Source organism: Chelonoidis abingdonii, chromosome 1 (genome assembly GCF_003597395.2).
Source record: "Chelonoidis abingdonii isolate Lonesome George chromosome 1, CheloAbing_2.0, whole genome shotgun sequence".
Lineage (NCBI taxonomy): Eukaryota > Metazoa > Chordata > Testudines > Testudinidae > Chelonoidis > Chelonoidis abingdonii.
The window spans coordinates 231,993,105-232,020,230 of record NC_133769.1 but is presented as its reverse complement, the minus strand read 5'-3'; the positions used below and the strand labels follow the sequence as shown (position 1 = coordinate 232,020,230).

The 27,126-nt window shown below is 42.6% G+C and overlaps 1 protein-coding gene across 1 annotated transcript in view; it reads left to right on the top strand.

Annotated features, from left to right (window-relative positions):
• Positions 1 to 1,275: 1,275 nt before the first annotated feature.
• Positions 1,276 to 27,126, top strand: part of BMX (BMX non-receptor tyrosine kinase) — a 50,567-nt gene continuing 24,716 nt past the window's right edge. Inside the window, exons 1-10 of the mRNA XM_032775305.1 lie at positions 1,276 to 1,413; positions 2,453 to 2,557; positions 4,058 to 4,139; positions 6,012 to 6,131; positions 8,258 to 8,325; positions 12,417 to 12,595; positions 19,265 to 19,327; positions 20,659 to 20,718; positions 22,138 to 22,192; positions 23,387 to 23,466. Of these exons, the coding sequence (XP_032631196.1) occupies positions 1,276 to 1,413; positions 2,453 to 2,557; positions 4,058 to 4,139; positions 6,012 to 6,131; positions 8,258 to 8,325; positions 12,417 to 12,595; positions 19,265 to 19,327; positions 20,659 to 20,718; positions 22,138 to 22,192; positions 23,387 to 23,466 (950 nt within the window). The remainder of the gene's footprint in view (positions 1,414 to 2,452; positions 2,558 to 4,057; positions 4,140 to 6,011; positions 6,132 to 8,257; positions 8,326 to 12,416; positions 12,596 to 19,264; positions 19,328 to 20,658; positions 20,719 to 22,137; positions 22,193 to 23,386; positions 23,467 to 27,126) is intronic.

Sequence of the window (27,126 nt, the reverse complement as noted above, 5' to 3'; positions counted from 1 at the left end):
TACCCTGTTATACCAATATTCCAGCCATGTGTATTATTCCACCAAGTGTCTGTGATGCCAGCTGTGTCATAGCTGTGTTAATAACTAGCATTTCAAGTTCTTCCTGCTTATTCCCCATACTTCTCGCATTAGTATACAGACATAAAATATACTGATCTGATTTCCCCTCTATGTTCTTTCTTGTCTCCCCTTATCCCTGCTATAACAGCCCATGCTTTCCCCTGCTCACAGCTTCCGATACTGTTCATGAGACTAGACAGCAAAAACACACTAGCTGCTCTTCCTTTTATAATACACTAGCATAATGTTGCAGTATCTTGATTGCAGACACTACAGGGAATTGTTCAGAGGCTATAAACCCCCTTGACTCAAATGTATCAAGGCTAAAAATAGAATTGTGCAAAATATATGCTAACACAGAAAACACAGCTATGTGTGTTCTGACAGAATGGGTGTGATGAGTGGCATGCAAATATCCTTTTTCTGATAAACACTCCAGGTTTGATAAGGACATGATGGAGAATAAGTCAGCAGGACACTTCTCTTTGGAGCGCCAAGCAAACAAAAGACAAAGGACATAATTCCTCTTGTAAGTGCAACACCCATGTAAGTAACCTTAAACCCAAATAGTTTTAAAAACCAAAGGGTCCTCGCTCCTCTTTTCACTTGCTATTGCATAATTAATAACAGGATTAATACATATTAATAATCATCTAATAATAATATTTTCACTTTTTTGCATTTCTTTTCCTGAATGGTTCTGTTTCATATCCATATATTTCTTTCAGTGCAAAGAAAGAAATTAGAAATTACCAGTCCAGGAAACACTGTGATCAGTTATGCTTTTTCTCATCTGTGATATGAAGGATTGTGTGTTTGTTGCTATAATTACTTTCTTCCTGTGTCTCTGATATGATACATTTGTGCCTAATATAGCTTCAATTCCTTGCCAGACAGTGCAAGACTTTAAAGGGAGAAATTCCCAGGCAACAAACGAAATGAAAATGTCTTAGTTGGAGCTACAGTTTTATCTTAAATTTTAACTTCCTATAACATGTTTATTTTTGTCTGAGTAGAAAAACTAACCACTCATAGCTGTTTATAAAATATAAAATACACTCTTCGTAACAGCTTGTTGGAACATGCAATAAATATATCTTAAATTCATTTTATAACATGCTTGACAATCCATTAGTAAAGGACATAGCTGCCTTTGTTAATCTTTTAACAACTATTACTATTAAAATGACTATTTCCAATTTTTAAGGCAATAAAATGGAGCAGGAATCAATTCTAGAGGAGCTTCTTTTAAAGAAGTCGCAACAGAAGAAAAAAATTTCACCAATTAATTACAAAGAACGACTGTTTGTTCTCACGAAAACAAACCTCTCTTACTATGAATATGACAAAGAGGTGAGAAATCATTTTGTTAACCACAGAGGTACATATTTTTCTAAAGTAAGTTTATGCCTCTGGATTTTCTTCCTCACTGTGCTTTGATTAGATATCATATAGTAGGGGTAGTGATATATTTTGTTCCAAGTGGGATTTCAAAATGGTATGGGACCAAAATCTGGCCTTGATTCAGGATAGCACTTAAGACTATGTTTAAGTCCACCCCTATTCAGGACAGAACTTAATCATGCTTAATCTTAGGCATATGCTTAAATCTCATCAAAGTCAATGGGACTTAGGCACATGCCTAAAGTTAAGCACATGCCTTGAATAGGGATGTTTTCCTGAATCAGGGTCTCTGTGGTGAGTTATATATCTGGCATTGGTTTGGAAGTCATTTATACAGGAGATAGCTCAGAGCAGAATTTGGACCATAACTGATATAAACTAAAAGGCTAAAGCATGATTGTATTTTAAAAAGTGATTATATATCAAAAAATGATCAGTGCTTTCAGCACAGTGGCCTCTTTTGTGCATTCAGATATAACTCTGAAGTGGCTAAAATACATTATTACCATCTGCACTCCCGATAGCACATTTGGATAACTCCTGTGAGTTACAACCCCTTATCTGAATAAGGATGGGAGGATCGGTGCCAGTATCTTAACAAAATAATGTAATACAAAATCAGACTCCCATTTCCCATTAGAGACTTTTGCATTTTATATCCTCCATCTCTGCTTTTGCATTGTAATACCAAAGTTCATGTACCAGATATAAGGCCCATCCTGTTGTCTTTTGAACCTTCACTTCACAGGGAGTTTTGTTAGTGTATGGTTTGCAGGATAAGATACAATGAAGGGTTTTCAATGTCTTTCCCAAACAGTTTAACAAACGTGAAATTCTACCTTGCCCAGTCTGAAGTGTGCAATTACACACAGCTTAGATTAAGTGTAGTTTTATAAGACTTGTCATGACCATAAAGTATTTTTGATTTGAGGACAATAGTCTTGTGTTTAGAATGATGAGTAGTCTTGTCTTTGGCTTTTATTCTTAGAAAAAAGGAAGCAAAAAAGGATCAATTGCCATTAAGAAAATTCGATGTGTTGAGACAGTGAATCAGGAGGAACAGGCACCTTTGGAGAGACAATATCCATTTCAGGTAAGATCACGAAATACAAAACTGATCTTTAGTGTGGTAAACCATTATTTTTAGGACAAATAAGGGCTTGTGTCACTGCTGACTGTTAGAAAAACTTACAGCAGGTTGGAAATGAATCCTTGTTACTATAAACCTGACCCAAAGACCATCAAAATCAACGGGAGTTTTTTCATTGACTTCAGCGGAATTTGGATCAGGACCTGTCTGTGCATTCATGTGTGTATAATAGTTTATTTATTTTGGTGTGATCCTATTCACAAACAGGAATGGTGCATTTATCTGAATATTAAATATGTTTATTTTGTTGTGCATTACTGATCACAATTCATTTTCTCTTTTTAACCTTCCCCACCTGACCTCCTTTCACTTTAGTAGCAAAAAGAAGTGCAGAATTTGGCCTTTTCATATTGAAACTATAGCTTGACCATTTAAATGCACTAGAGTCCAGAAAATTCAAAGTTACGGTTTCCTCAGCAATAGTACCTCATCCAAATTGCACATCTCTATTAAACCTTATCTTTATCAACATATACAGTAATACCAATACTACATATGTGCATGGAAGCGAAGTCATATATGCTACAAAAGCCATAACTTTGACTTTGCTGTTATTTGAACTGTATGTGTTAATTCTCATTCCAAAGCCTATGCCAGAGCAGAGAGTTCTGGAGGCAGAGAGTCCATGAGGAGAAGAATATACAATAGTGCAAAGCATCTGCAACTTCCCTTCCTGCCAAGGGTAGGGTGCAATAACCTAAAATGGGCAACAGTGCCTTGGAAAGGGTACATGCCCTGGGCAGCAGAGGATTTCATTAATTAACTGCCACCCAACAATTGCTACCCCTAGGGGTAACCCCAAGAGAGGGCAGCAGTGTTATCACTGTCTGACTTACCTCAGACTGAATACCCCCAACCCTCTTTAAATAGTATTTTTGTATTAAATTAGTTTGTTACTCTCATGAGCGCCTAATACACTCAAATATGGGGAAGAGAGGGTGGGGAAGGAATTAAAGGTACGTACTGTACTTCCCAGTTCTAATGAGAATGTGCAAGTTACTGAATTTAGGGTTTTATTGTTCTCCTACTAATGCCAAAGGGAGTTTTGCCATTGGAAGCAGGATTGGTTCAGGCCCACAATGCAAGCTCACTTTCATGTGAAATGGGAGTATAACTCTTTAACTCTGTTTTGGCTCGTCACTGTCCTGGGCTTAGGGTGGCCAACCATCCAGGATTGGCCTGGAGTCTCCAGGAATTAAAGATTAATCTTTAATTAAAAATTATGTCATGTGATGAAATCTCCAGGAATACATCAAACTAACATTGGCAACCGTGCCTGAGCTGCATGCATTTTGGTGTGAACAGGCCTGCAGAGCTTGATCCTTGAGTTCCTTAGTCCTTTACTTCTTTGTTTCTTTGTTACTCTAGGTCTTTATTTAAAAAAAATGCTAATGAACTTTGAGAACAGGATAACTAGAATGAATTGTTTCCCCGCCTCTTTAGATTGTATACAAGGATGGTCTTCTCTACGTCTTTGCAGCAAATGAAGAGAGCCGAAACCAGTGGTTGAAAGCTTTACATAAAGGTAACATTTGTTTTTGCCATCTTGTGAAGCAACATTTTTTTAACATGCGGGGGAAAGATTGGATTTTCAGAGAAATCATCTGAATAAGGGGAGTAGATGAATCTAGTTTCTCATTTTAATGCAATGGTTTTGTCAGCCATTTTCAGCCTCAGTCTCACTCCTCCATGCAACAGGACTGGAGTGGATGAGAACATTACAAAAATTTCAATGAAAAACAGTGGGAGGAAAAAATTCACAACATTTCCCTGCTGGCATTTCCCCACCAGCTCTAGTCTTGACTTAGTTTGTTCTGATTCTTTCCATGGTCTTTAACTGAGCAAGGCTCCGTCCATGCAATAAGTAGAGTGTAGGCAGAGTGCTGGGCCCCGTAAACCACAGTGAACTCAATAGGACTCCTATGGGGAGGGGGAGTCCGTCCACGTACTACACATTGCAGTAGCGCCCATTAAAGTCAATAGGAGCCTTTCCATTTACTTTAATGGACTTTGGGTCAGGCCCTGTTTATCCTCCCAGTTGTCCCTTGTCGGTCCATGGGTGGAGGTGACTTTGAGTGTGTGGCTCTCTCCTTCCCTACATGGAAGTGAAGATATATTAACTACTGCTGCAACATTGTCCCTGGACGATCTGGGCAGAAGTAAGAGGCTCCAATAGACTACGTACATTGTTTCTTCTAGAAACCAGGGACAGATTCTTTTGAATAATTCTTCTGAAGAAAAATTTGGTTTTGAAACCCAGCAGGGATGCAGACTGGCAAGGGAATAAGGAAGAACCACAAGAAACCAGTAGGCAGTTTGGAGGTATAAAGACGTCCCCATTTATGGTCCTGACCTCTGGCAGACTGAGTTTTTGGCAGCTGAATCCTCTGCTCATTCCATTCACTCAACAGAATTATGTGATGGAAACTCCAGGATTTGTCTCTTCATGGGGCTTATTGTCCCCTAAATTGTCTTTTTCCTGATGGGAGAAAGATCTGACCTTAGGACCTCAGGATTTGGTCCAATATTCTCAGCTAAACATGTTAATAAGAGTGCTATTCAAACAAGGTATGTTTTTTAAAAAGAGTATGTGAGGAATACCACTTGTTCAGGGAAATATTGCCTAAATCTTGTGATGTGCATTATAGCAAAGTGATTACTAAATTTTCTAAGGAACTTTTAAAATAAGGTTTAGCTGTAAAAACAAGGAACAAAATTCAGTGGTCAAGATTTTGAACAATCATGCATCAGCTCCCATGCTTCTGGGTGCACAGCATTTTTGAAAACCAGGCTGTAAATTCAGGTGCCGAATCAGGAATTTAGGAGCCTAACTTCAAGCAATTATTTATAAACTCACCCTACACTTTTAAAATTATCTGTTTCATTATCTTTTAAAACAAATACTACAACTCTGATTCAAAAAACTACAGTGTCACTATTGCCAGTTATACTGTTTTGGGCCATTTCTAAAGAATACTGGATTATTCTTTTCACATACAAGTAACAAATGTTTATTTAAGAGGTTTGATAAATAGAAAGTGTTGCATTTTAACTGGACATTCCTTTAACAGGTCAGTTTTGTACTGAAATTTGCCATTTGGTGTATTGAACACCTATAGTTTGTCTAGTTTATTTCTATAATATGAATTAGAAATAAATCACTCTTCCTATTTTTGATATATAAAATATTTTATTAGATTTTTGAACACAGTTAAATGGGCTTTAGGATAGTCTAGCAAAGTCTTTAAGTCTTTATAAAATGCACATCTCCTCCATGATCTTGATTCACATTTACTGACTTCTTTTATTGTATCAGTTTATATTACTTACTGAAAACATGCTACCAGCAAACCTTTTGAAGTTCTTTTTTTTCTTCTTCCCCGCCTGTGCTCTCCAGAGATTAAAGACAATCCTGATTTACTAAACAAGTATCACAAAGAATTCTTTACCAAGGGGAAGTTTCTCTGCTGCAACCAGGCATGTAAAGCAGCCCCTGGATGTACCATCTGGGAGAAATGTAATGAGCCATTTTGTTTGTATTTGCTTTTTGATATGTTAGTCTTAATGGTGCTTTTCATGATATTGGTAAATCTACAAGGATAATTGTAGTCAATGGCAGTAAATATAAAAATCTGGTCAATTATTCCTCTTGTTGTTTGTTCTTAACTTATTTTAACAGCATTGCAATTGTACCATGTAGTTTGATAATATGGCTAGGGGAAAATAATATAGTATGTGAAATACCCATGCTGAAATCATGACAATTTTTTACTGTACCTCCGAAATGCACCAAATAGAAATCCATTCCCCTTACTCCTTTGACTTAGTATGCTGAGTTGTTGTTGCTGTTGTTATGGGAGTGGGAGAAAAAAGTATCAGAACTTGTCTGTATGGCTGCATCCAAACAGCCAAATAATCTACTAGCAACATTTGTGTGTCAGTTATAAAGAATTTTACTTCATAATTAATCCAAAGTAAAACTGATTTTTTCATTATATTCATATTTATAGTGGCTACTTTTCTAAACAATGCTGTATTCTCCCCCACAAGTCTGTTTTTGTTACTCTGTGGAATGTAGGGTGACCAGACGTCCCGATTTTATAGGGACAGTCCTGATATTCGGGGCTTTTTCTTGTATGGTCACCTATTTACCCCCCACACTCTCTCCCAATTTTTCATACTTGCTGTCTGATCACCCTAGTGGAATGTGCATTTATAAGAAATAGGATTACAATAAGAATAGGGGAATCAAAAGAATAGCTGAAAAATCATTTTAATTTTATAAAACGTACTGTGCTGAGGAGCAAGTTTAGTTAGGGAAAATTGCCAGTCAAATTACTCCACAAAATGGTTCTAGGGAGCAGTTGTTTCAAATAATGCACATTCTAGAACCTCATAGAGTACTTGTGCATTTCTTTCCTGTGCATCATTTAAAAACAAACATGGTATATCCAAGTAGCAAACTCCTGCAGTATGCTGGAACAATGTATTTACTGAACGGAGTATTTTATATACTTAATTTTTTTTGGTTTAAATATACATTTTTAAAATACTGGACTGGAAATTAAACACAACTACTTAGCTCATTTATTAGTCACCATAAAGAACCTGAGGAGTTAATTTTCAAAATGGATGCATGCCAGGATCTACATATTAGTAAGCACCTTGCCCATCCCCCCCCCCGCCCCACATTATTGCATGCACGTTGGATAGTTGAGGCTTACATTTTTTTGAAAGTGGACACTTGTTTGGGGTGCCTCTGGTTTGGGAGCCTCACTTGAGATATCAAAAGGCTGATTTTTCAAAGGTGCTGAACTCTTGTAGTTCCCATTGACATTGAGAGTGCTCAGCCTCTGTGATAATCAGCCCCCAGTTGTTCAAGAGGATTAATGTTTCAAAATGACAGGCAACCCATAATTAAGGGACACATTTGAAAATGAAAGCCCAAACACCTAAGAATCCAATTTATATGTGTGAGATTCCAAGTGAAAATATAGAGGCCCCTTTTGAAAATGTAGTTGCACTATTTAGTAGTAACATCAGTGTCCTATATATGGATACAGTGGAGGAACACTAAACAATGTCCTACTGTTTTAAAGAGTTGCCAGTTGTTGTTTTTTTGTCATTTGAATGGCCTTATGTAACTTCCAAACCAAATATCATACATGCAAATAATGCTATAAAACCCACACAGTGCCACAAGTAACTGTTTGGTTGTCACTGGACTTCTACACACAGTAGTAGGTAGAAAAAGAAAACCTTCCAAAAAATAGGGTCACCATGTATCAAATACTTTGTTTCTGTCTGAAATACTACAGAATGCAAGAGGATTTTGTGTCTATTCTAAATTTGCTTCAGAAAAACATCTATTGTTGATGATGCAGCTGCACTAGTGATAGCAACAGCGTGAGAGGGCTAGAGGAGGGACAGTCCCAGGCAGCCTCCAACATAGTAACTGTCATGTTACCTAAAGCATGTTAACCCAATGTGGAGGTAAAACATTGATGATCACCAGGGCTGTGTCTCCTCTAGTAATCCCACCACTGCTGCCACTAGTGGAGCTACATAAGTGGAAAAACCTATTGCACGCACGGCCTTGGAGTCATGCAGTAAATTGCTTGTGATATTTTTTCTTTCCTCCAGTTATAGATATGAGTCTACCTAGCAGAACCAGCTCTATGAAACCACTGCCTCCTGTCCCTGGGAAACTGGTAGGTGACAAACTTTTAGTATCTGCCTACAAAGATCTCTGCTTATGGGGGCAAATCTACTCCCTAGCATCCAGCCCAAATAAATGATGGAGAGATCCATTGGAGAAGGATTGGGGAACCTTCTCCCCAGCCAAATGTTCAACGGAAGCTACTCCAATCTAATCACTGAGTAGCATCAATGTCCTTAGTGGCCACCAGCACAGCCCGGGGAAGGACAGGAGGGTACACTTATTAGTCGTCCAGTTCCACCCTTTCTCCACTCATTCTTCACCCTGCCCACACTCACCTCTGGGCTGTCGCGCAGGAGTGCCTGCAAAGCTGGGAAAGTCTCAGATAGTTTCAATGCATTGCAGTGTGTAGATGTCAGTTTGGGCCATAGCAAACCTCTGCTTCTTGTGAAGTTGTTTGAACAGATTTGCTTTTATGTGCCTGTTTCCATTAAAGTCAATGGGAATTTTACCCCACAGGCTTCAGTGAGAGCAGGCCTGGGCCCAAAATTGTTTATCTAGAGTCCAAATCCTTCCCATTCCAGCAGGTGCAGAGGGCCTCTTACAGAGTGGAATGCTGCAGTTCCCCTGTATTGGGGAGAGGGCAGGATTACGTGTGTCTATACAGGAATTGTGCAGTCTCTTCCAGCCACAGAGTCCACCTCCATGGAGGCTCCTGTTATAGTCATGTACAGAGGCATGTCAGAGGGAAGGGGGGGTGGTTGTCAGAGACAAGAGTGATGATGGGGATGGAGGATCTGCTGCTTCAGTGATTCTCTGGTCCTTTCCTCCCTGTAGAGCACAAGATCCATGGAGGTCACTCCAGAACTTAGGCCCAGGTAGTGAATGCAGTGCCGCTTCACTGTTGTTCCATGGCCAGGGATTGGGGTTATCTCCACTGAATGCTTCTGTGTCCAGACAAGTCCCTCAGGCTTGGAACTAGGGAGAGGGCTTGGGACTAAGAGCTCAATTATATGTCATACATCTAAGAGGTGGCTCACAGTACTGCTAATGTCAGGGATTCAAAATTCTTCTTTCAGCTCTCCCTTCCCCCCCAAATTAAAAAAATCACAACATTGGCTTTAAAATAATGAGATTTTTCAAAAAATACTTTTGGGGTTCTTTTATTTACCTTCTGGCTTTTTAATCTCTAGGATATACTCAGGTCACAGTTTCCAGCTTTTCTCTGCAACCACAAGTGCTAGAAACTTTTTTTAAAATGAAAGCTGAGATTCTCACATAATAACTTGACTCCAGCAGCAGGGGATTTAAGAAACCTACCAAATATCACAAGGCTCATGATAAAAATCATAGAATTGGCAACGCTGGGTTAAGTATGTTTGTATGAGTAGGGACTTGGAAAGCATTTATAACTGAGCAAATGGACTTTTGACACTGGTTCTGATAATGAAGTTTGAGGATAGTGAGACATTGAATAAACAAGTTTCAAATGCTGTGGGCCATCCTCCCTGATGCCTGTCAAAGAATTTTGTTTATCTAAAGAGATTATCAGTCATGCAAATCAGCCACTGAACACATTGGCTCATATTAGGACTTCCCAGCTGATTATCAAGGAGCTGTTTTGAAAGGGAAATTTAAAAAGCAGGGAGGGCTTGGCAGAGACAAAGCAACTTTATTTCCTGGCCCCAGTCACAAGGCACAGGTCAGGTCTACAGAAGTTATCAAATGGCAGGGAGCAGCATCTACTTAGTCCAGCAACTACTAGTGCAAGCCCCCAACACAACTTTGAATAACTTCCTTCTTTTTGCCTTTGCCCTTTTTAGCACCCATTCAAACTGATCAACATACCCAACATCATAATCTCCTAACCCTCCTTCCAAGTCTCTGTTGGATCATGTCCCTCCCCTCACTCTCCCTCCAAATCTCTGGAGACGCTGTCTTCCTCTTCCCTGTCCAGGTTGTTCTGGGTGGAGTCCTTCTCTCCATGTCCCTGGGTCTCTGGAGTCCCTTTTCCTCAAACCAACATCATATTTCTGCCCTTTTATGCTGGGGCCTGACAGAAGAGGCTACTCCAGGAACAAATATGGGAGTTGGGTACCATCAGCCGGATTAATGGGCATGAATGTGTCTTCACAGGAGCTGCCAGACAGTTTCCTGACTCTTTGGGAGCAGCAGTTATTTCCTGCCATGAGAGGCAGCTTTTCATGTCTGTTAGTCCCCTGCACCCTATTTGTATCCTTTGCTGTTTCTCTCCTGCCCCCTCACGCCTCCTAGCCAGTGGACAGGGACAGATCCACTGGCCAGTCCTAGCCCTCACTCCAGTCATTCCCTTTACCCCCTTCCTGCATCCCTGAGGTTGCTGCCATAGCCATTGAGGAGTTTCACTATTAATTATTCTGTGGTCTTAGTGTGAGGATTCTAGCCTGCCTCTCTCTCTCTCTCTCTCTCTCTCTCTCTCTCACACACACACACACACACACACACACACACACACACACACACACACACACACGATCCCTCTGGGGAAAATTGAACTTATCCACAATGCTGCTCTCCACATCAAATCCAAGCTGGTAACCAAAAGTGGCAGGCACATAGGTGCCTAAGTCTCATTGAAAGTCAACGGGACTTAGGCTCCTAAGTTACTTGGGCATTCTGAAAATGTTATCTTTAGGCCTCATTCCTACTGCTATTAAAGTCAACAGAAAAACTCCTGCTGACATCACTGAAAGGCGACTAGGGCTCAGGGTGGTATATTACCTGCAAATCTATATGTTTGTGGTGGCCAGGCCTTCCAAGACTGGAACTGCGACTTACAGGATTTTTTTTAAACAAAAATTCAGAACTTTTATAATCCCAGCCAGCCAACCACTAAACCAGGACTCCTCTGGGAATTTTTACAAGCTTAGATCTATATATGCCCACTGTGTTTGACTAAGAGTTTTTAATTATTTTAAACTACTTGTTATTGCCTAGTTTTAAACAATTATTTGACTTTTTCATAATTCCATATGACAGACGAGTTAATATTAAGCAAAATAAGTGTGTGCCGTGACTTTCCTCTTTTAAACCAACATTTGCATTTCCTGCTGTGGCAAAGCCCTGACTCCTCCCATTTTATTCCATGAAAAATAATCAGCCTTGATTATCTGAAATATCCATTTCTTCTATACCATGTTCAGAAAAGGAAATAACAGACACCGCCGTGCAGTAACAGTTGGCTAATACTGATTTCATTTTTAATGGTGACTATTGTACTTCTTATTGATCTAGGGCACATTTTTAAAAAATGCAATGTGCTATTGTATAATATTGCAGCGGAGTCTTTTGGTACGGTCTGCTATCAGCACATTTACATACGGTGGAAGGTACTTACGCTTCATGACTCACAATCACACTACAAGTATGTCTACATTGCAAAAAAAGGTGTGTTTTTAAGTTGCTTTAGAACCTTGAGTTCAACCCCAGAGTAACCTATAGGCTTGAACTTGAGCTGCTAACCCAAGTTAAATGCCAAATTCCCATGTCTTCATTGCTATTTTAACCCAAATCAGCTAACCTGAGTTAGCAACACACCTATTTTTGCAGTGTAGATGTACCCCTGGTATAAATCTCAGTTAATCCTATTACCTTTCCCTTTTATGTAAATTCATCCTCTTGCTGAGCCACCTGCAACATGTAACCTTTTCAGTTTGAGCTCATTGTGAGCTCACAAATTGTTAGCTTCAGTTGAGAATGCGCTTACCTCTTCTGGTGTAATTTTAACCCACTGAGCTGACTCCTGTTCTCAGCTATAGTACAAAACCGTGCTCCCTGGCTCTTGTAACATAAGGTCTGTGCTGTTGCTAATTTCACAAAACACACAATTCCACATATATTAGAGCAGGACCAAGCCTTGAATATTATTGTAACAGAGTTTGGTTTGTATTTCATTATTTATATTGGACTACAGCTGTTGGAATGTATTACAAAACAGATGAAGGAAAAAAAATACTTCAGCACACCATGCATTTCTAGTTAGCTTGCATTAATTTCTTTGCAGTCACAGAGCTCATTGAAGATGCAAACTGCAATATAAATGCTAAAAATGATTTTCTACTGAGATGCACTTCATTGTAGTTTTATTTCCTCTGCCTTCAAAAGCTGAAGCATGACAGTCTGCCTCCAGTTCTAGCATCTGGTAAATCCTCGCTGAAGATCACTGTGGCAGAGTATGACTATGAAGCCAAAGGAAACGCTGATATACAGCTTGTCAGGAACAGCAAGTATTATGTTCTGAAAGAAGAGGATCCTGACTGGTGGCAAGTAAGAGACATGGAAGGGTAAGTTTACTCTGCACACTCAATTGAGAATATTTGTTCAGTTATGACCCTCATTCCACATCACACCCCATCCTTAAACAACCCTACTGGCCCTGGTGCATTCCAGGATCCAATTAAGAACTACCCTGGTGGCTTTTTAAACTTGCTCCAGCTGATCTCATGACCCTTAATTTTCTCTACATTCCTCCATACTTTTCTCCTCTTACCTTGCTCCAGTCCTAGCTCCTCTCTGACTCTTGGCACAATCTTATATAGTTGACATTTAGAGCATCTCTCTGATGCATGTGTATTTAACATGATGGTATGGAATTTAGAGGAACGTAAAGCCACCTCGGGATTTATCATTTTCATTTCAAAGGCTCACAAAAAGTTCACTACTTGCAAACCGTATAACAAAATGTACAAAGAAGCGGGGTTGCTTTCCTTAAGGCTGTTCAAAAATCTGTCCTGCCCCATCTTTCCTTTCATCTCACCTACTTCCACTCCTCTCTGTGAAGTAACTAGAATTTTAGTTACCAGATCAGGCAAGAATGACAATAATCACTGAGCAGATTATTATTTGAACAGTCTCTAGTGGTTTTTATTTTGGTATGTACCTGCAATAGCAATGGCAGCTTTAGAGTCAATGGAGACTATTAGGAAAGAAGCACTTTTTGCCTTTGGGAGATCCACATGGGGGGGAGTTAGGAAGGGGTAACCCAAAGCTTTTCGTTGCACATCAGGTAACTTGCAGGATGTGAGTTGCACCAACAGTGTGCATATGAAACGACTGTTCCATTTTCAGTTCACATCATGTGAACACGTGGCAGCAGTTTGCTGCGAAGTGAGGGCATAGCATTCTCCAGAGGTGTCCCATGGAATGTATTTCCAAGAGGTATGTCTGTGGTTCACTGCTGAGCAGCATGAATCCTGGGATTGTTTTTGCTGTGAATTGTGGAAAGCCAGGCAAGTTCAATTTTATTTAAAAGAATGATGTTTTCACTGTCTCTGCCCCACACTTCCTTTCTGGGTGGGCTCGCACATTTCCCAAATACTGTTGTCTAGCACGGACCCACAGTGCTCCACACTGCCATGGTGATTAGCATGAGTATGCACAGGCTGCTTGGGCTACATTACAGCACTCAGAGCCGGACAAATGCCTGTTGCACCACCCAAGCAAATGACGTGGGAGCTGGAGAATATCCTATGGCATCAGCAACAACTCCTTGAGCAACAAGGGGATACTCTACAGCTGTGGCAGCAGGACAAGGTAGAAGAACAGGAGGATGCCATTAGAACAAGAAGGCGAGTTCCTGGATCACCTACACAGCATTCAGTGCCACTTCTGGGCTCAGGAAACCAGTGTGGATTGGTGGGAGAGGATCGTTCTGCAGAGCCAAGGTGACCAGCAATGGCCATAGAACTTCTGGATAGGGAACCTTGTTTGAGATCTGCGTGGAACTGACCCTAAAGCTGCAGCAACAGTGTGCCAGCATGCTATGCCCCACTGATGGAGAAGCAGGTCATCGTTGCCATCTGGAAATTGGCCACCCCAGACTGTTACTGGTCTGTAGCCAGCCAATTCAGTGCAAGGAGGTCAACCATTGGGAACATTCTGTGCTAGGCCATTGATAAGGTGCTGTCTAACGAGGTCATGAAGCTGGATAATGCTCAGGAGATTTTTGATGGCTTTGCATGCATGCGGTTCCCAAACTGTACAGGGGCAAGTGATGGGACCCATGTGCCTATCTTTTGCCCCCCTCCCCTGCCAGGCTGCAGAATTTATAAACAGAAGAGGGTATTTCTCCATGCTGCACCAAGGACAAGTTGACTCCGATGGCAGGATGACAGAAATAAATGTGGGGTGCTCTGGAAGCATCCACAATGCTAGCATCTTCTGGAACTCAGTTCCATTTAGATTAATGGAGAAAATCCTGTTCCCCCTCAGAAGCACTGTGGACATTAATAGCATGGACGCTGGGCTGGTTATTCTGGGAGACCTGACTTACCCCCTGATGCCCTGGCTAATGAAGCCATACACTGGTTGCTGCGACAGAAGGAGGTAACTATTGCCTCAGTAATTACAGAATGGGAGTCGAGTGTACATTCGGTCATTTGAAAGGCAGATGGTGCCATTTATGGAATAGGTTGGAAGCTGCAGAAACCTTTTTTCCAAGCATTCTAACTGCACATCACGCTTCTGTGCAATATTTGTGAGAGCAAGGGTGGGGGAACCTTGCTGATGGGTGGGAGGCTGATGTTAAGAGAGACTTGCTTGAAGGTTCGAGCAGCCAGTAGGGCATCCCCTAGAAAACACTAACAGCCGGAAGAATGCTGTCAGGGATGCCTGTTTTCATATTTGCTGTCAGGGATGCCTGAGTCTTGTGCCTGAACATGGCAGCCTGTGGGGGTTGTGCTGGGACACAAACATTGCGAGCACTAGGGGATTGTGTGTAGGTGGTTGAAGTGTAGCGTTCCCTGTATACTTATGTAAAATCCTATGAATTATTTCAGCTTTATTTAAAGGATTGTCTGTGTTAAATGCAATGATTACTCATAATGGATGTATTGTGAACTGTTTTTATTATAAAACAACAACAAAAACAAATAATAAGGTTTTAATGAAACCAATGGAAAAATAATGTATTTGTATTTAACTAACCAATCTACTAGCTAACCAACTGTACACAAACCTTTAATTAATGCAATAGTGCGAGAATACACCTTGCCTCTGGGTTCTGGGGTTCAGTGCCATGGCTCAAAGTTGTCAGAGGTGTCTCAGAGCTCCCAGGAGTCAGTGTTCTCAGTGCCCAGAGGTTGGATCTGAAAAGTGAATGGGAGCTGCCATCAGCCCTGCTGTGGGGATCTGGAGGTTAGGCATTGCTGCTGGTCCCAGTATCCAGCCTTTTCCAGGGTCCCAAATTATGGGCCTGGCCTAGCAGGAGCATGTTTTGCAGATGGCATTCTGGTTCAGGATAGCATCCATGAGCTGCCTCTGCATCTCTCTGTGTTTTTCCATGTGCTCCTTGACCATGGCGATGTTGACCTTAGCCACAGACATGCTTTCTCTGGTCTCTGTTCTTGGCCACTGTCACTACCTCCTGGGAGAGCTACATTTCTTTCTCCCACTTAGTCCTCATGTACTGCATCCACCTCTCAGCCAGTCTGGTTTTCCTTTGTGACTCAGCCATGAGTTCTGCTAATGTCTCATTGTGAGTCTTCCTTTTTCTCCCCTTCAGGTTGCCCAGCCTCTCAGCAATATATAGAGGCCTTGATGGTCTGGCTGTTGCAGGTGTCATGGGAGTAAGGGGGAAAAAACAGCTGTATACTGTTTATATCCCAGACAAGTCATGATAGCTTCTTTGTATATGTGACTTTTCCTCCTTGAGACTCTTCCCCTTCTTGGGGGAACCTGAGACATAGGCAGTGGTTTGCATGGAGAGAAGGTGCTGGCTGCATTTGGATTTCAGTGTCCTGTATCTGCTTTCAGGCTGTTGATGGGGAGGGGTGGTCGGAGCTATGTTCCAGGTTTGCTTTTGCAGATTTGTTTGTGTGCTGGAGGGGTTTCTATGGTGTCCGATGTGCAAAGGGAGGGTTATTGGGAGCATCAGGGGGCAAGCTAGATTGTAATCCTCTCTACATCCCTGTTAGGCTGCCCTGACTTTCAGTAACATTATGCTGAAGAGCGTGACTAGGAGGCACTGAAGGTCCGTATTCAAAAAGGCAAAAGGCAGACCAGCAAGATACACTGTGAAGTTATTCATCAAGATGGACCCCCCAGAAGTGCTGCAGGAGTGGAAGGGGCTTGCAAGCTATGCTGGCGGGAGGGGGCTGGGCATGTGACTATTCTGTATAACATGCTCAACAAAATTCAGCAATTTCTCAGTCTTAAATTCTGCTATACCTCCCCTGCAGACATGGAGACAGCCCAGACAAAACCAGAAAGGCCCTGCCATGGTTGTCCACTAAGCTGCTTCTTACAGGATATTTGTACCTCAGCCTGGTCCACCCATGCAATTTGCACTCCTACCTAACATGAACTATGAAAACTAATCCCAGTTATTTTCCTGTAACCATTGTCTCAACAAATGGTGGTATTTTGCACAAATGAGTGCTTTCGGTATTCAACTGTGCCGTGGGAAGGGGCACAGGGGGTCGGAATATGCACCATTTTGAAACAGCAAAAGGGTGTTGGGGGGAGGCTCCTAACTCACATCTACCAACAACAATAATAAATTCTAAGGACAGGTACTAACATGCTGAAGTTCCCTTCAAGGGATCCATCTGATTCTTCAGTCCCAGCCTGGGTTTCTGGCTGGGACTCTGGCTCCGGCAATACAAGGCAGGAGTCAGGGTCCATTGTAGCACATCAGGATTGGGGCTGGCTTTCCAGCTGGCCATCGTCAGCATCCTGAGTCCCCAAAATATCCTTGCTTTCCAGGGCAGCTCCTCTCCGGCATCCTCCTGCACATTCTCCAACTGATTGAGCCGGTCATCCTTGGTGGAATGCAGCACACAGGCAACAGGCTCCAAATAGTGCCTAGGAAAGGTCATATTATAATCGTGTAGAATCCTGCCCAGTTGATTAAAAAATGGACAGGTCATGTGTCCTCTGGCAGATTGTGTCTTTTTATCCCTTATTTCAATGTATTTTCTCCTGAGCTGCTTGCTCTATCCAGCCCTGGTTGGCAACCCACTCACGCCTCCTCACAGACATCTGCTTTGCAGTGTCCACAAAAAACTCCTTATTCCTGTAGCTGGCCACAAAGAGCTTCCTGAACCAACACTTCTCCCCCAGATGGTGATAAAATCTAGGGTCTCAGCTGAGATCCAAGGAGCTGCACGAGGCATGGTGTGGGTTTTTGGAGCACTATCGCAGTGGTATCACCAGAATGGTACATTGGGATCCAGGAGCAAACAGCAAAATCTGGCTCTGTACCAGCTTTTCAAAGGAGGAAGGGACATACTGTAAACTTGCAGGGAGTGCACACGAGTAAACAGACAGGTCAGGAATGGTCAAGCTGCAAAGCACTATGGGATTGCCAGTGGAAGCATGCAAAAAGTGGTGCACAGCAATTGCATGCACACAAACAAAAGACCAAACTAATACAATTTGAAGTGAACCTAGTCCACTGGGCAGGATAACTCCAGAACTCCTGATAGATGAGGAATTAATACACAGTGATTGGTTGCACCATGCGTACACAAGTGTTTTCAAACCAGATTAACTTGATTTGATCTGGATTAAAATCCCCATGTAGACAAGCCCTTAGTGTTTTACTGCAATGGCTGGGCACCCCCTATCTATAGATTTTCTTAGTTATTTCCCTTGTGGTCCACAAAGGGAGGAATCTCCTTCAGCAAATTAAAGAGAGGCATTTTCTCATTAATCTCCAGCTGGGAGCAATACCTATGTTCATCTGACAGAAGTCCCAGACAGACTGAAGAGAGTTTGGACTGAGTGGAGTTGGCTGGTCCACTAATAACTCATTGATTCAAGTACAATTTGTAAATCAAGAAAGAAACAAAGAAAGAAACATTAGCTTCTAACACGCAGTCCCCAGCTTGATATTCAGTCACACTGTACAAAGTCTCATGGAATCAGAGAAAGTAGAAGGCCAGCAACAAATTAGTATGTGTGAGGGACTACTCAGTTTAATGGAGAGAGTGCAGAGGGCTTGACTGCTTGGTTGATGGCTAAGTGGTGTATGTATACACCTGATGCAATCAGCTCTGGCCTCTCACAGCTCAAACACAGCATCCAGAGCTGAAGGGAAGGAGCAGAGAGCGAGAAAGAGAATTATTTATAGTGTTTCCCTTTGATCTTTGTGGCTAATCGGAGTCAGGGCCTTGGAGGGCCGTTGCTATTAGGATGAGAAATTGAAAGTATGAGTCAGGTATATTTTTGGTGTAATCTCTTTTATTTACAGAAACAAACAAACAAAGGACCCACATTGTCCTCTTTCTGTTAACACAGCAGAAACAGAAAGCAGGCAGTTCCCTTACTCAGCAATCTTCCACTCCATTGAGTTCTCTGCCCACGAAGCCCAGTCTCTCTGCTTTAGTTACGGTTACATTCACTGCTACTGTCCTGTCTTTCTGTCCCTCCAACAGTCACAGCTTGCAACTGATACGGTTGCCCTGTGTTTCCAATCAGAAAAGCCCCTCAGTCAGTTTAGCTCTGCCCTGCCATGCTGTCTAGTGCCTCAGGTGGCCTCCTCACAGCCCTAGCTGCTTTACTCCATAAAGGTGCTTGACTGAGTTGACTCTGAAAGAGAGTGCTTGGTACAGCCATTGACTTTTTGAGGTCTGGAATTGGTTTTGGATCAGAGAACCCTCTGCTGGCAGCCATTAGTACATCAAGACATTATTGAGCAGCCCTACCTACAAACTGCCTGCTCCACTCCTCCTACTGAGAAAGCCTATCTCTACAATGGAAGTTATTTCAATGGCTGTGACAGGTTTTAATGTATTAAAAAGTAATTTCCTACAACATCAAAATTCCCCATCCATTTCTGTATGTGGCATATAAACACTAGGACTATTTTAAAATATTTTAAATATGAAAATCTCTCTGTCACTATAAAAAGTTAATGAGTGAGTTTGTTTAATCCCATTTCCTATTTGAAAAGATCAAATTTAAGATGGACTTATACAAGATAACTGAATTGTGGAATGTTTAATTTGCAGGAATGAAGGCTTCGCACCAAGTCCCTATCTGAAAGAGATCTCCCTAGATGATGATGAACCAGGGTAAATCAACATCCGGCCACTCAGTGCTTAAATTTTCATCCCACCATTTTAGAAAAGACCAGGCCACATTTCCAGAACATTTCACTATTTTATGATCTATTCTATGGCTTTCTGAGTACCTGGCATAAAGTGTCATGAAAGATATCGGATAGACTAGATCTTCATCTCCTTGTTGTATATATATTTAATGCAAAAAAATTATGGGTGAAATACCAGCCCCACTGACATCAATGGAAGTTTTGCCATTGACTTCAATAGGGCAAAGATTTCACCCTAAGTATCCTTACTTCACTATTAAGGCCCCAGCCTTGCAAACATTTACATATGTAAGTAACGTGCATGTGAGTAGTCCCATAGAAAGTAACATGATTTTAAGTGAAGCCTGCCAGATCAGACCCGTTTTTTTTTAAGTATCTTTGGCCCTGATCTTGCAAACACTTATGTTGTGCATAAAATTAAGCACTTGCCTGAGTATTTGCAGGAAGCATTTAAGTAATCCCAGAGACTGTAAAGAGATTTGTCTGAGTAAGCGGTGCTGGATCAGGCCTACAACTTTTTTTTTTAATGTAATCGTATAATTTCCTATAATTTTCTGAATGCTGTCGAATGCAGTAAAAATCAGAATCCTAAATTGTTGGTTTGTTGTTGAGGTTAGGAAGTGGAGAGGGGTAGGTATTTGTTTTGTTGTAACTTGTTTTGGCATGTGCTGTTTTAATTCTGTCTCTGATGCTAAGAACATTTATTGGAGGATTTTGAGCTTCTGTGGTTTTGGAGGATTTCTGTATAAGCTTCAGTGAGGCAATTACAATCTCATAATAACTGCAGCAGAGAGGTTCAGCCCCTCTGCTTAGCAGGACAGGCAGAGAGAGTGTTTAACTCTCCAAGCTCGCTAGGTGTTATCACAAAGGGGGAGAAGCCATGTTAGGCTCTCCTCAGAAGTCTTAATGAATGCCCTCTGAGCAGGCTCCTAATTTTTCAATCGACAATTTTTAAAGCTCAAGTTAAAATTGCCTTGCACAGCTAGCCAAGGCATCACTACTTATAAAGGACTTTCTACTCTCAACATGTTCATTTGCAACATTCAGCTGCAGCTCTAAAACTGAGGTTAGACTATTGTACCATGGGAAAGAATGTATTTTATTTCATCCTCACCAAACCAAAAAAGAAATGGAAAGAAAATGAAATATATCCTCAGATTTGCCTAAAGGGTGGGAAAATCCACTTTGGGCCAAGCCTAGCATTAGTTCAGTGTGAAAATATTTAATATGAGTTTTTATTTGAGGAAGATCTGCATATTTGCATGATTTCAATGGGGTGTTTCGTCTTTGTAGGGGAAACACCGGTGGAAGCGACCATTCATCAGAAGACGAGGAGAGCATCACTAAGCATCAGTGAGTATGTGGAATGTTTTCATCTGTAAATCTTAAGCTCTTTGGGACAAGGACCGTCTTTCCATTAGCTGTCTGCACAGTGCCTAGCACGGTGGAGCCTTATCCTCCTCTCAACCCTTCTGTGATACAAATCATCCCTATTATTAATACTCTTCCATAGGCTTCCAATGGAATGAGTCTGGTTTCACCCAACAAAGCCGCGGATGGGGACGCTTGTAGAAAAGCCTGTCTGATACTCCGATAAAAGGGTGTGCTCACAAAAGACTGACACCTGTGATGAGGCTGAGGGGAGTTTCTCTTGAAAACATGTATGAAGTAGCTGTCTCCTTCTTTTGGGAGCATGCAGCTCATTAGCATATTATGTGAGGTAAAGCCTGACTAGCACAAAGGGGTTTGAATGTTGAAGGAGTTACACAGTTGATGCTTTTCAACTGAAAGTCCCCCCAGGGTGGGGGTGCATGCAGGGCTCTCCATAGCAGAGTTGTCAAAAAAGAAAGTATCCTCACTCTCTGAAGGCCGCACAGCAGGGTGCCCTGCTGGCCCCAAATAGGCCAGGGTGAAGAGGGCCAGAGGATTGGGGTATTTACATGGATTCAGTGACCTGAAGCCCCTGCACAGGGAACATGGAGAGGCAGCGGCCACCTTAGATGCTTATTTTAATGATCCAAGATTTTATTAAAAACAGTGATCAGGAGCTTTGTGTTTGAAAATGGACAATTCTTAACATGCTAGTGGCGTCTCAAGAGACAAATCTTTATGGATAGAGGGAGGCCCCCTGGCAGGCACAGTTTGCTCACACTTTACCTACAATAATGCATCTAAATGGGTATTTAGACATCTAAACACTTAGGGGTGGGCAGTTACTTCATTCTCTCGAAATGTGGCCCTCAGAGTCCTTTGATCTGTTGTTAATAATGTAATTTCATAGGTATTGTCTGTGGGGAATAAACATCTGGGAATCTCAGTGTCTAGGAGGCTAATTCAAAAGATATTTATTTATTTTTAGGTTATCTTTGTCTACTTCCAGCTATCTCAAGATCACACTTATTACCTTAGATATCACGTGTAACTCACAAATGTATATCAGGGAGGAAGGATGGTCCAGTGGTTAGGGAACTAGCCTAGGACACTCATGTGTGACTTTGGGCAAGTCATTTAGTCTCTCTGTGCCTCAGTTTCCCATCTGAAGAATGGGGATAATAGCACTGCTCTGCCTCACAGGGGTGTTGCAAGGATAAATGCATTAAGGACTGTGAGGTGCTCAGGTTCTACTGCTACTAGGGGGGGCTATGTAAGATAGATACTTTTTCTTTTTAAAAGCAGATTTGAAAATGAGGCATCTTGTAAGGGTTTTTCATTGGTCTACTTTGCCAAACAGTTATTCAGAAATCATGCTATAAACAATATTTCTTGCTGCAGTTGGTACGCTGGTGATATCTCCAGGGCCCAGGCAGAGCAACTGCTACGACAGAAGGTACTGGGAATATCTTTATTAACTACGCTTAAACCTCTCTCTTAAATCTATTGTTATCATTGCTGCTCCTCACCTGTAGAGGGTGCTGATGCTTTTTAAATAACTTTAGTATTACAGTGAGAGTCGTAGAAACTGAAATACCAGTAGGTATTAATTTAGTATGAAGATATAGGAGTAATTAGGTTGTGAGTGAATGTAAGGGCCCTAGAGGTGACTAAGTAATGGCACTAATCTAAACTAGGCAAGGGGCAGGCAGAGCCCTCCTCCCAAAGCTTTGCCAATGGCTTTCACTCCTGACATACAATGCTCTAAATTGCTATTTCAAACGTTGGTCTTTTTGGAGCACAGACTGCCAGTCAGAGAATACTGTAGGGGGATTCTATGACCTGCACAAATGGAGACGACTGGACAATGGCATTGTCATATTCCTTTCCATCAGAGACGTGACAAGTCAGCAGCTAATACACTTACCTATTACACCTCCTAGCTCCTGTGACACTCACTCCTTGAGTAGTGCCTGTCCCATTGGTGCTCAGCCACTTGCAGTTCATACCATGCTCCATGGATCCATGGCCCAATTTTCCTTCACAGCTGCCTGCACAAGAGGTTCAGAATGGAAGTATAATCCTGGCAAATCACTGTGTATTTCTGGAAAGACTGGGAGGAGCAGGGGCAGTAGAAGGATTAGTCACCTATGGCCCTATCAGGGGCTGAACAGTCCCAAATCCTATTGATCTGAATGGGACATGAGGTTGCGTAGCATCTTGCAGCATTGAATCTTAGACCACAGCTGGACTTGTAAGTGTCTTGTTCCAGCCACACAGCAACTAAATTCCAGAACAAGACTAATGTCGCTCCTACATATACTGGTAGGAAAGTCCTAATGGAAGTCAGAATCTCAGCACCTACCTGGAAAACCACCCTCAAAAGCAGAAACCTATAGTGCAAAGTTGGAGGATGGGGAAGAGGGGAAAAGTGGGATTTAGCTGCCACTCTCACTCAGAAATAGCCTGAAAAGGAATATGTACTGAAAATCTCTCTAGCTGTTTAGTCACCCAGATATACTGAGGCAGTGGAAGACTGATGTGAGTTTAAGGCATTCTGGAAATGCATCAAGGCAAAGTTACAAAATATTTCTCAAATAGTGGGAGTTTCTTGTGATGTTTTCCTTCCTTTTTTGTTTATTATTATTAGGAGAAAGAAGGTGCTTTTATGGTTCGAAATTCAAGCCGAATGGGCAAGTACACCGTGTCCGTATTCAGCAAGGCTCTTGAGTGAGTATTCAAAGGATTGCCTGTGTTTCCATTGTCCACTCCATGGGTTTGTTCCTGGGGGAGTCATTCAATACCAAGGTTACTTCATCAGATCTGGACTGAACTTTGGGCAAGTTTGGAAACAGGCTTCTAAACAGTATTATCCCTCTAAATCCGTCCGTGCCTTAACCTTCTTTTGGGTCCCTTTTTCTGGTCCCTTTTGCTGAGTCCAGTGCTATCATGACAGAAGGCACCACAAAGAGCTGTGCTCATTGCAGGGGAGAGAGAGAGTAGGGGAGAGCTGGTAGATATATTGTTTCATTGCCAGCTGAACAGGGAGCATCTCCAGGGACAGGCTGTATGGGAGATTAATGTAATGTCTGGAAGGAGAGGGAAACTGAAGAGAGAGAGAAATGGGGAGAGGAGAAGAAACCAAGCTTGGGAGAGGGAGGAAAAAGGAAGGAGTGGTTAGAAATGGAACTGCAAACATTCAGAAAAATTGCCTTAGTGGATCAAACCACTGGTCCTTCTAGTCAAATGTCCTTTAATCAGAGGTGTCCAATACCAGATGCATCAGAGGAAGCTATAATACCTTGATTCCCAACCACCATTGTTTGCATTAAATAACATTTAGACACAATAAATCCTGCATCTTGGCAGGGGGGAGGTGGTTAGGGATTTGTTTCAAGAATGGGTGGGTGAGATTCTGTGGCCTGCATTGTGCAGGAGGTCAGACTAGATGATCATAATAATCTCTTCTGACCTTAAAGTCTATGAGTCTATGAGATGACCCTAAGCCTATGGTGTCATAAACAGATAGTAAAGGGTTAACAAGTCCAGTAAACCTGGCTAGCACCTGACCAGAGGACCAATCAGGAGACAAGATACCTTCAAATCTCTGTGGAGGGAAGCCCTTGTTTGTACTTTCTGGGTTTTTTCTTTGTTCTCTCTGGGTTCTGAGAGGGACCGTTACTCAACCACCTGGTGTCCCAGGTAAGTCACTCTGTTTTGGCCTATTTGACACTTTTTGGCCTTAATAGTTAGTCCTGCTGCCTGATGCGCTCAAAGACTTATTTCTAAGTGTTCGGGCCATGAATCAGAAAAAATGGCACATCATCGAGGTAGGCAACTATAGATTCTCCCAATCCTGCTAGTAGACCATCTACCATTTTGGAAGGTGGTGGGTGCATTCGCAGCCCGAAAGGAAGCACATTAAATTCATACACCCTGCATGGGTGATCATAGAATCATAGATTTTAGGGTTGGAAGGACACTCAGGAGATCAGCTAGTCAACCCCCTGCTCAAAGCAGGACCAGTCCCCAATGGACCCCTCAAGGATTGAACTCACAATCCTGGGTTTAGCAGGCCAATGCTCAAACCACTGAGCTCTCTCCCCCTAGATGAATGCTGATCTTTCCTTGGCAAATTCATCTAGCGGTACTTGCCAGTACCCCTTGGTTAAGTCTATTGTAGAAATGAACTGGGCACGTCCCAACTTCTCCAATAGCTCATCGGTGCATGGCATTGGATAGTTGTTTGGATGAGTTACCACATTTAGCTTACGGTAGTCCACGCAAAAGTGTATTTCCCCATCTGGTTTGGGTACCAGAACACTGGAGATGCCATGCACTGGTAGATGGAGCATATTATACCCACTGTAGCATGTTTTGGATCTACCATTCTATAGCAGCTGGGCATGAGGAGACACCCGGTAGGGTGGGGTTCTATTGGGTGAGCATTACCTGTGTCAATGGAGTGGTATGCCCGTTCAGTCATCCTGGGGTGGCTGAGAACAATGGGGCGAAGCCTAGTGCACAGCTTCCTTGATCTGTTGCCGCTGCAGACATTCCAGGGTTGTGGAGAGGTTCGCCTCTTCCACACCACCGTCACTTTTTCTTCATAGTTGACACCTTCAGGCCAGTCAGCGTCATCTTCTCCCCTGGCCTGTAACTGACAAACCTGTAAGTCTCTGGAATAAAAGGGCTTGAGAGAATTAACATGGTACACTCTTGGGCTTTAGGGAGGAATTGGAAATGCTATGAGTTAGTTAACAGCTCCACGCATTCTTGGACCGTGAATGGCCCTTCCAACGTTTCCATCTTATGGGCCTGTTGCGCTTCAAGACCATAACCTGGTCTCCTACCTTGAAGGAATGCTTCTGGTATGTCTGTCATACTAGGCCTTTTGCTCCTTCTGGGCATCCTTTAGTTTTCTTTAGCAAGGGCTAAAGAGTGTCAGAGGTGCTTTGTAGGTTGCTTACAAAGTCCAGAATGTTAGTTCCTGAGAAGGCGTAACCCCCCCATTGCTGCTTCACCACTGTATGGCCCCTTAACCTTGTAGCCATACACAAATTCAAACGGTGAAAACTCTAAACTGGGATGTGTACAGCCCTGTAGGCAAAAAAGCAACTGCTGTAACACTAGTCCAATCATTGGAGTGTTCATTGACGAATTTATGTATCATGCCCCAAAGTTCCATTAAAACCTTTCCACCAGGCCATTGTTTGATGGTGGTAAGGGGTTGGCAACAAGTTGATTTACCCATGAGCTTCACAGATATTTCATGATTCCTGCAGGAAATTAGATCCTGAATCTGTAAGGATGTCGAAGGGCCAACTTACCCTGGCAAAAATGTCGTTAGGGCCCGGCACACAGTGTTAGCTCAGGTGTTGCTTAGAGCTACCGCTTCCGGCCATCGGGTAGCAAAGTTCATAAAAGTCAGTAGTACTGCTTTCCTCTGGGGGTCTTTTTTGGAATGGACCAGAATATCCACAGCTATCACTGAAATGGGACCTCAATTATGGGGAGTGTCTGGAGAGGGCTTTGACCTGGTCTTGGGGCTTTCCCACTCTTGGCACACCTCACAAGACCGGACATACTTGTCAACGTCCTTGCCATCCTCCCAGTGAAGGACTTCCCCAACCTGTCTTTGTTCTGTCACCCCAGCATGGCCATGGAATGATCATGGGCTAAGCTTAAGAGCTTCCCGGTACTTAGTTGGAACCACCGTTTTTGTGGATGCCAGTCTTCCTGGCGTCCACCAGAAAGAGTCTCCCTTATAAAAGCCCTTGTTCCACAACAAACCGGGATCGATTAGAAGAGGCTGAGAGGTGGTGGGCTGTGTCTGCTTCCTGCTCAGTCTGGAACTGTTCCCTTGAGGGCTGGAGACACCAGTTCTTCCTTAGACTGTTGACTTGTGCTTGGTCCTCTGGAAGCGATATAGGTGATGGGGTTGTTTTCGTTGCTGGTTAACCGCTCCCCGCTGGTGCACCAGCTGGTATTTCAGAGTCTGGCTGAGCCTCTTGGGTAGAGTGTGTGTGTTGCTTCTGCTAGTTCAGGCCCGCTGTGTACCTCTGCGTTGGGGTTGAAGATGCGTTTGCAAGCGCTGCGTCAGTGCTGGCAATGGTTCTCGTGCTGGTTGCTTTTCAGTTCCAGGTCTGGGACTGGAGGCACTGGGCTGTTGCAGTCGTTGGCAGGGATCCGGGTCCACTGCCTCCGTTTGGGTCCTCTGATAACACCGACGGGGCCCTGTGGACGGCTCAGGAACAGGGATGGGTCTGGAAGCTTGCCTGGCTGGCTGCGTGTAACCATCCCACCTCTTGGCCCGCTTTACCTGGTTGGCCAAGTCTTCCCCCAGGAGCATGGGGATGGATAAATTGTCATAGGACTGCAAAAGTCCAC